Here is a 9,664-nt window from a genome sequence, read left to right on the forward strand (position 1 = left end):
GCGGCAGCGGCGAGCTGCAGCTTGCACAGGGTTGTAGCCAGGGACAGGGAGGGAGCAGGGTGTGTTTTGGCTGGCCGTAGGAGTTGTTTCCCAGCTGAGGTGTCTCACTGGGCTGTTGATGAGATGTGCAGAAGAACCAGCAGCAATGTACTGGTGTCAGCTGGAAGAGCCCCAAAACTGCCGGGTGAATAGCACCCTTGTCTTTGCTCTTGGAGATGAGGTCTGATACGGTCTGGCTCTGGGGCTGATTTATTCTCTATTTAGCTTCCTTTCATCCTCGCCCTCGGGCTCCTTGTTTGGAAAGCCTCCTTCTAGCAGCCCCACGGGGAGAGCGAGGCCGTGCCGGAGGCTGCAGGGCTGTTTGAGCACTGCGACGGCCACGCTGTTGGGCGGACGTCTGTGCCGTGGGTGTCTCCGTGGGAGCGAGATGGTCCTTGTGCCATGGAGGAAGGGAGGGGGGCACGTGAGTCAGGATGAGTGCTCGTGCTCAGGTAGACCCACTCGGTGCCCCCCACCCAGGGTCCCTCCTCCTGTGTAAGCCCCTGTCCCCCATCCTGCCTCCTCATCTGCTTTCCACTGCTCCTCTCCCATTTTCTCCTTGCACTTGCACTGGGACAAGCTGGTGCAATAGGTCTTCGGTCTCCCGACTTCCCGCACCCATCCCCTCATGACATTTTGTCCCTTAGGACCGTTTAATCTGTCCTTCCCCAATCCCAGCTCCCTGTGCTGCCCCCCGAAACACTTCTGTGTTACCTGGAGCTGCAGTTCTTTCACTGACCTCTCCAGCTCAGAGCCAAGGAGGGAGATGGATAGTAATGCACTAAATATCTTTCCTGCAGTGTTCATGCTCTTAATCCATTCTTCATTTCCAGGCTCTGAAATGACCCATCTAAAGGCAAGGTGCTTGGTCTATGGCAGTTGTGCAGGGTCTCTTCGGGGTCAGAGGGAAGAGGGAGGAGAACCAACCTCCCTCCGGAGATGCTGGTTGCCTGGTGGTGGCTCTCGAGGGAGCCGAGCTGACGGCCTCGAACAGGACGCTCGGTGTTCAGGCGAGGGAATTAGATGTGGAGCACGGGCTCTCAGTCCGTCTAATAACCATGCCGAGGTTCTGCACCTTCTTACCCTGCACGCCGGTCTCCTCCTGCTCACCAGCTGGTCCAGACTGAAGTTTGCGAGCGAGTTACGTACACACAATTAAATTCACCGGGGAAATACAAACACTCCCAGGTCTCTCCAGCTGCTGGTGTTTAGACCCCTCATACATGCACATACACATGCACATGCACGTGCACATAAACATACACATGCGTATGGACGTACACATATACACGCACATACACACGGACGTGCCTGTGCACATTCAGGTGCACCCTGACCTAGACCTGTGAGCCCTGTGGCCCACACCCCTCCAGCTGCAGGCACTTAGACCCTGCGGCACTCGCGCGTAGGAGAGAGTGAGATTACGCCGAAAAAAATAAGCTAAGGGAAGGACTGCATGAGAAGAGAAGACGGACTGCAGTGATCAGGCTCGGTCGGACAAGGGCACTGACTGGCAGCTGGTTTAAACATGTCCAGCCCTTTCTAACTCCCCCACCTCTCCATTTTCCTACACTCATTCCCCACCCCATCCACCCTGACCCCCCCTCCTTTCCCCACCTTTAGCCTTTCCCCTGAACATCCCGTAATAAGTCTCGCAGAGTCCCACAAGCCTGTAATACTCCTGATAATTGTGTTTCCCCCTTCTTATCTGCTGCAGGGCTCAGGTGGACCCTGTTCAAGGCCATGCCCCAGCAGGTCCCTTCCCGGCCCATCGGCAGTGGCTGAAGCCTCTGCTCTTCCTAGTTGTCTCCCTTATCACCTGCCTGGTAATTTCTATGTCATTTTTTTAGTTTGTTATTCCTTTCCCTGCTATTTGCTATTTTTTTTTTGTGCTGAATCATCCTTAGACAGATACTGGATGCTCTCACAGCATATCCTGGCTCTCCTGCCCGTGTCTGGCAGCTGGGGAGAAGCTGGTGGACAGGGATGCTTCTGGAGAAGCACCCAAGGGTGGGATTCCTCTTGCCCACCTCCCATGTCTGCCATGCAAGGGGCTCTATGGGATCCAGCCGATCTCGTAGAGAACTGAGCAGCGAATGCAGACATAGATGCCACCAGGACCTCTTGGATGTCTCCTGGAGGATGGGATGAGTTGGTAGAGCTCTCCTCAGCGGGAGCCCAGGTGAGCAGCTCTGAAGGAGTCGTGTCTGCTGTGGGGTGCTGCTGGGCTCCTCACCCTACAAGGAGAGCAGAGGGACACAGAGTGCACCCAGGTGTCCTGGAGTAGCCAGGTCCCAGGTCCTACTTAGGTGTCTCCAGTTGGTTCATACCTGAGCGACAGTGCCAGCAACATCCGTGCCACCAAGATACGGCCACGCTCAGAAAGGGGACATCCTCTGAGATCTTTTGAGATCATCTGTAGAGGGTTTCAAACCTCGACTGGAAAAGGCCCTGAGCAACCAGATCCAGCTTGGAAATTGGCCCTGCTTTCTGCAGGGGGGTGGGCTGGAGACCTCCAGCCGTTTCTTCCAACCTCAGTTTTTTTCCATGAGTCTAAAAAATAACGGGATGGGAGGCCCAGAAGAAGAAGGAAGAAAACAAAATCTGGAGAGTTTAGCTGATGGCAATAAGTGTGTCCTGTCACCCTCCAAGCGCCCGAGGAGGGGAAAAGCAAGAAGCAAAGCTGAATGCTGCGCAGGGAGTTATAGCTGAACGGAGGAAACCAGAGGCAGCAACGGCTGCTGAGATGCTCGCCTCTGCTCCCCGCCGGCTTCGGGACTCTCCTGTAAGGAGTTTTCCCGCCGCGTTGGTCTGGCCACTTCCCAACACCTGTGCCCGGCCTGGGAAGCTGCTTTCCTCCTGCATCCCCTCGCACCTCCCTGGAGTCACCCTGCCGAATTCCCCGCTGTGTCAGCCTGGGTGGGTCTCCTCTGCCTCCGTTCCTCCCACTGAGGAGCTGTTGCTCCCTTAATCCGTCTTCATGAATCAGCCTCCGGCTGCTGCTGGTTGGTCTCCCTGGGGTTTACCGTCAGTTATTTCTCCGGGAGCTCAGCGTGGGCTTGTCTGTCCAAGCGGAGACGTCTCTTTCAGCTCAGCATCCCTTTCTGAGCTGAGTGAAAGCAACAGGCTCTTCCAGGTCACAGCTCCTCTTGGGCTAACGGGGACACCCATATTGGGTCAGATGAATTTGCCCCATCTATGTCCTTTCTTCCCTCCCCACCTCCCTCCTTCCAGCGTGATTTAGGGAGCAGAAGGAAACCCCTCGCCCAGCCCTCCCTGTGCATTTCCAGTCCTGTTGCATTTGCACGGCCGGGCAACGGGCAGAGCAGGACCCCGCTGTGCAAAAATACAGCCCCGGTCCCACCGGAGCAGGGGGATGCGGTGAAGGGAGCAGCATCAGGGCACCGTCACGGTGGTCTGGCTGTGCCGTTTTAAATCAGCAGCAGGAAAAAAAAGGTATCAACTGTGGAGGAGGGGACTGTCTGGGAGAAAGCATCATGGGGTTTACTCGGAGAGCTGATGCGTGGGTGAAGGGAGCTGGAAGAAGCCTGTATCAGTCACAGCTCACAGAGCAGGTAGCGGGGGGACGGCTGATTTATGGCAGAGCCGGAGACATTGCGGTCCTGAGAAGGAAAGCACTGTGTCGTTGCAGGCCGTAATTCCCACTTTTCTGCCCCTGCCTATCTAGCTGTTCTGGATTTTGGGATACAGGCAGGCTCGGTGGGCATTTAGCAGGGCCATGCAGGCAATGCTTAAGCAGCATTGGCAAGAATATTATAGAGCTGCCGTTAGTTATTGGTACAATAACCCAGCAGTGGTGATGGAATGGGTCCTGGGAACAGCAAGCTGAGACGTGTCCTGGCAGGAATGAGGACCAAGGTGTGAGCCGAGTCCTGGGAGCAGCTGGAAGGGAAGAAAACATACTCTGGGCACGCAAACCCCTTCCAGCTGAAGGAAATCCCCGACCCTCAGCAGCACCACTGCAGTTTTGCAGGTAGTGATGAGTCAAGTGCCAGATCTCTGTGTCCCCTGGTATATTTAATAAGCTGCACGCTTGCACAGACACCCAGCCCTCCCTGTGCATTTCCAGTCCTGTTGCATTTGCACGGCCGGGCAACGGGCAGAGCAGGACCCCGCTGTGCAAAAATACAGCCCCGGTCCCACCGGAGCAGGGGGATGCGGTGAAGGGAGCAGCATCAGGGCACCGTCACGGTGGTCTGGCTGTGCCGTTTTAAATCAGCAGCAGGAAAAAAAAGGTATCAACTGTGGAGGAGGGGACTGTCTGGGAGAAAGCATCATGGGGTTTACTCGGAGAGCTGATGCGTGGGTGAAGGGAGCTGGAAGAAGCCTGTATCAGTCACAGCTCACAGAGCAGGTAGCGGGGGGACGGCTGATTTATGGCAGAGCCGGAGACATTGCGGTCCTGAGAAGGAAAGCACTGTGTCGTTGCAGGCCGTAATTCCCACTTTTCTGCCCCTGCCTATCTAGCTGTTCTGGATTTTGGGATACAGGCAGGCTCGGTGGGCATTTAGCAGGGCCATGCAGGCAATGCTTAAGCAGCATTGGGAAGAATATTATAGAGCTGCCGTTAGTTATTGGTACAATAACCCAGCAGTGGTGATGGAATGGGTCCTGGGAACAGCAAGCTGAGACGTGTCCTGGCAGGAATGAGGACCAAGGTGTGAGCCGAGTCCTGGGAGCAGCTGGAAGGGAAGAAAACATACTCTGGGCACGCAAACCCCTTCCAGCTGAAGGAAATCCCCGACCCTCAGCAGCACCACTGCAGTTTTGCAGGTAGTGATGAGTCAAGTGCCAGATCTCTGTGTCCCCTGGTATATTTAATAAGCTGCACGCTTGCACAGACACCTAAAAATCCAGATTTGCCCCTGATGCTGGGGACAGGGAGGTGAGAAAATAAACGCATTTATTTTCAGGGTCTTGGGGTGGCTTGTGAGCCCGAGGCAGTGATGCCGAGCGGGTGATAGAGGAAGACATGTCCCCATCAGGGGGCCAGTGCTGGTGGAGAACAAGCATCCCTCCACCGCAGAGGGAGGTATGGGACTGCCGGACCCACGGGAGGGTATTGGGGAGCACAGTGTAGAGCTGTTGCATTGCCCAGGGGAGGGAGGAGGGGGGGTTCCCAGGCTGCTGTGGGATTTTGGAGGTGCTGTTTAAGGCCTGCTCTGCCATCTAATGGACAGGGAGCACTGAACAAGAGAGGCGAGCGTGTCTGCAGTGACTGCATCTGGGGCATGTTTGGTGCGTGCTGGTGGGGCTCGGGGTGCCCATCTCCTGGTACGAGCTGTGAGCATCTCCAGCCGGCTTGCACGTACATTTTACATAGGATCTGGTTTTTAGACTGGTTGTCCTAAAAACAAACAGTAAAAGGGTGGTGAAAGGGGCTGGGGTCCCGTATCACACCCGCTCCTTGCATAGCGTGGATGCGGTCGTTGCTGTTTGCAGGACACCAGCCATTGCCCAAAGAGCAGGAGGTGGCTCACCGTGCAAGGTGTCGATAACCTGTGGAGCTCCTTATAATGTTATAAAACATTATGTGGTTCAAGGGGAGATTGGACAACTTTTTGGAAGGAAAGCCCGGCCGTGGTGGCATTGCGAAATATACAGAATCCTAGAATCATTAAGGTTGGAAAAGACCTCTACGATCATCAAGTCCAACCAACTCAATGACAACATAGAGGCCACATCCATGTTGCAATGAGTTGCAGACAGGAGGGTGTTTGGAGAGGAACCCTATACGCTTGCCTTGCTCTTGCAGCCCTAGGCTTGCCCGTGCACGCCCTGCCTGCACCACAGCCTGGGAATATCAAGCTGCCTGTGGCTCCCACGGTAGGCCGGGGAGCTGGTATGGGGCCGCAGGGTGAGGGTGAGGGTGCAGGCACCGTCCTTGGGGTCCTTGGTCTCTGTCGGTGCATGCAGTGAGCGCTCCTCTGCCCGCTTGCTCCCCTGCCTGCCCATCCCTGGGGGGTCCCGGGGCCATGCCCCGGGCTCCGTGCCGCTCCCCAGGCATCCCCCCCATCCCACCTTTCTCCCCGCCCGCAGCACGAGGAGGCGGCCGGCCGGAACCACAGCCTGGCCCAACGGGTGCAGGACCTGGAGCATCGGTACAGCGAGGCCAGCACCCTGCAGCACATCCAGGCCACGCTGCTCTACGACATGCAGGCGCAGATAAACAACATCTCCGTCCTGACCGACTGGGCCTGGCGTAACCCCACCTGCCTCAGCCCCGCCGAGATGAGGCTGCAGGAGGAGATGCATCATCCAGGTGATGGGGAGCTGCTGGGGCCAGCGGGGAGGGGATGCTTCGCCCTTAAAGCCTCTCTCGAGGGGGGTTGTAGAGCAAGGGTGTGGGAAAACTGCTTTTAATCCCCTTTGCATTGGCCAGGAGTCTGATCTCACCCAACCTGCCTTTCCAAGGCAGCCAGGAGGGCTCATCAGAGCAATGGACACCTCTGGGAATGGTTTCCATGCCATCTAGGAGAGGGGTCCTGTCCCTCGGTGGCTCCTTTTTCTCTCCATGGATGGTGTGAGATGCTCGCGGGGACCAGCTTAGGCTCTGACAAGCAGGTTGGCATTGCTCCCACCACCACCCCACCTGCAGTCAGCTGCCTGAGCCTTCCTCCCAACTCCAGGGACTGTTTTTCCACCAAAAACACCCCACCAAAAAAACAAGATTTTTTTTTTTTCCTTCGAAAATTCACAACATGAAATTAGGGCTTTGGTGAAACTCTTCAACTTTGTAAAAGAACTATTTTCTGTTATTTCTCACATGTCCTTTTTTTAATGAATGCATTTAATTTTTTGCCAGCTTTTTGGTTGTTTTCCTTGTTAGTCCCTGGAATGTTTTCTTTGGTTTTTAGCAAACATGGGAACTTTCAATTAAAGAATTTGAGGTTCAGTTTGACCAAAACCCCATTTTCTGCCAAAGAACCCACTGCCGTGAAAACATTTTGACCAGGGCTGACCATAGCCAGGATCTGCAAAGCTCAACCTTGAGGTGCTGGAAGGGCAACTGGGTTGCTTTTGCAACCTGTTCGAGTCTCTGGGTCCGTGGCAAGGGGGGGGCGGTCTTGGAGAAGACAAGGCCAGATGTGCCAGTCTGGTCCCCGTGCCCCAAATCCCATCTCCTGGAGGAGCATTGGAGAAGGACGGAGCGACACTTCTCCTGAATAGTCTTCCAGCCTTTGGTGAAGTGTGGTTGAGGGACTTTAAAGACAGCATCTGTCTTCTCCATCGAGGGGCGGGCTGGATGGGGTGACTCAGGCAGCACGTGCCGCTGAACTGCTAATGGCTTTCACCTACCAACCTTGATCTGATTTGAGCTGGTGACGTCTCGGAGGAAACGTCATGTTAATTCTCCCTTGAGCCAACTAGTCTAAGTCCTTTCCATTGTGCTCGTTTAAAGCTCTCTTGGCCATCCATGTCGTGGTGGAGGTAGCACAAACAGCTCCTCTGGTACCTGCTTCCAGGTGCCTCTGAGCCCTGAGCAAGAAATGCTCTGTGCAAAACCAGGACATCAGAGTTGATGTCTACACCCGTGACCACCACCTGCAGGCCAAAGCTGTGATTCATCTCAATAACTTGACGTGACCGGGATGGTGACTTCTCTGGCCCAGAGAATGCCAGCCCGAGTGCAGCTGGTTGATGCAGCACTTTTAGCTGACTAACTTTAGGTGAGATCGGGCTCTGCCTGCTGTCCCAGATGCTTGCTGGGTCTAGATTGCCTCTCCCTGCCCTCTGCTTGCTGCACACAACTGGTTTCTCCCACACGCTCCCCTGCAGCAGCACTGCTGGTCGGTGCCAACCTCAAAGGATGTCCCCAATCTGTCACCAGCCTGCAGCCTGCGGGGGACCTCCCAGCCACCACGCTCTCCAGCTGGTGGGCCGGGACTTTGCAACTATTCATCCATCATTCCCCCCCGGACTCACTTTCCCATCCGCAAGGATCGTTCATCGTCTGCCAGTCCCGTGGTCTCATCCTTTCTGCGTGCCTCCTGGAAGGGCAATCTCCCACGCGTGCTTTCTGCTCCCTCCCTTCCTCGGGTTCCTGGTTCTCCCAGTGATCCCAGTCTGGTATTCAGGCCACGCTGTGCTTCAGGCTGGTCTAGCCGTGTGAGTAAAAGGAAGGGGAGCTGCCTGTGTGAGCTGCCTTTTCTGCCTTTCTTTCTAAAGATGGGATTCATCCCACCAGGGAGGCTCAGCTCACAGATGAAGATGCTTCATGTTGAGTGTCTACATACGCGTGTCCCCACATGAGCTGGATATTTAAGATAACGAGGCAAACAGTGCATAGACCAAGAGCAATTCAGCGTGCCGTTTCCACTGCTATGACTAGGGTCTCAGTTCAGCTGACACCTAGTGCCACCCAAAATACTCTGGAGCATCCAAGACATCCACATAGGCCTGGCAGATACAAGACAGGACCTATATGGGACAGCTGAAAGCCAGCCCCAGGGCATCTCGGATGTCACCGTGCACCTCTGTGCAGACAACCCAGCTGAGCTCCTTTGGTAGGTGATGGAGGGAGACAGGGAGAGTGGCTCTTCTCTCCTGTCCCACGTAAAACCAGGATGAACCGCCCTCTGCAGAGGTCTCTAAGGACTAGCTGAGGCCGCCTGCCTGAAGGATAGATGGCTGGTGCCAGGTGAAATAAATCCCACCTGACATATCCCAATTAAAAACCCCTTTAGGTTCTCCAGAATGATTTTGATCCCCTTTCCTTGTAAGACAAAATCCACAGCAGCAGTTTGGGAGGAGAAAAACCTGCTATTATCTACACCGACCATGGCTCGAGCCTATTCTTTATCAATATATAAGGCATTTTGGTGTGAGATATAATCTAATTTGAGCCTGGCAAAATGCATGTCATCTCTGTGTTGCCATTACAAAACCAGCTGAACTGAAGATCGTTCCTCAGCCGCATCATCCTCAAGTGCAGATCTGTGCTAACGAACCTTATCGCTAATAAGCCGCTGCACTCAGGTGTGAAGCCAGCGTGCTGCAGAGGTCTTCAGCTTCAGCAGCAGCTCTGGATCTGGGCTTATTTGTCCGGCTCTGCCTTACAGTTGCATGAAAACGGTGCCGGTTTTGGTTGCGTGCCCCTTTCTCCGCGCTGTGCACTAAACGGCGTGTTTCTCTGCTTTCTCGCTCAGAGGTGAAGCATGCCAGGAACTGCCCCATCGACTGTGCTTCCGTTTACTACAACGGGCTCCGGCGATCTGGGGTCTACAGCATCATGCCCTCGGTCGGCGGGATGCCTATTGAAGTGCTGTGTGAGATGGACACTGAAGGTACTGCAGGAGGCATCTACAACATCTTCTAGAAGAACTTTGGGTGGGATTTGTCTAACCTGAGAGTTGTATCTTATATCTGAGCTATTCTGAGGCTACATTATAGTCGGTGAGAGTAGCATCTCCAGAAGGGCTCTTCTCCAGGGACAGAGGACTTGTCCTTTCTGCTGACTAAAGGAGGGGTTTGGATGAATAGTTCAAACCAGACGTTATGGCTGGGATTCAGTTGCCTAATTACAGGCAGCAGTTTAGTGCTCTTTGAGATGTCCTCATGCATCCAAGATGTTTGCAACACGCTAGTGGATATGACACAGGGC

General features: G+C 54.6%; 1 protein-coding gene across 1 annotated transcript in view; it reads left to right on the plus strand.

Annotated features, from left to right (window-relative positions):
- The first annotated feature begins 2,097 nt into the window (after nucleotides 1-2,097).
- LOC103913288 (fibrinogen-like protein 1) overlaps nucleotides 2,098-9,664 on the plus strand; it is an 11,553-nt gene continuing 3,986 nt past the window's right edge. Inside the window, exons 1-3 of the mRNA XM_009319769.1 lie at nucleotides 2,098-2,169; nucleotides 6,100-6,322; nucleotides 9,210-9,347. Coding sequence (XP_009318044.1) covers nucleotides 2,098-2,169; nucleotides 6,100-6,322; nucleotides 9,210-9,347 — 433 coding nt within the window. The remainder of the gene's footprint in view (nucleotides 2,170-6,099; nucleotides 6,323-9,209; nucleotides 9,348-9,664) is intronic.

Source organism: Pygoscelis adeliae, unplaced genomic scaffold (genome assembly GCF_000699105.1).
Source record: "Pygoscelis adeliae isolate BGI_AS28 unplaced genomic scaffold, ASM69910v1 Scaffold121, whole genome shotgun sequence".
In the NCBI taxonomy this organism is placed as follows: domain Eukaryota; kingdom Metazoa; phylum Chordata; class Aves; order Sphenisciformes; family Spheniscidae; genus Pygoscelis; species Pygoscelis adeliae.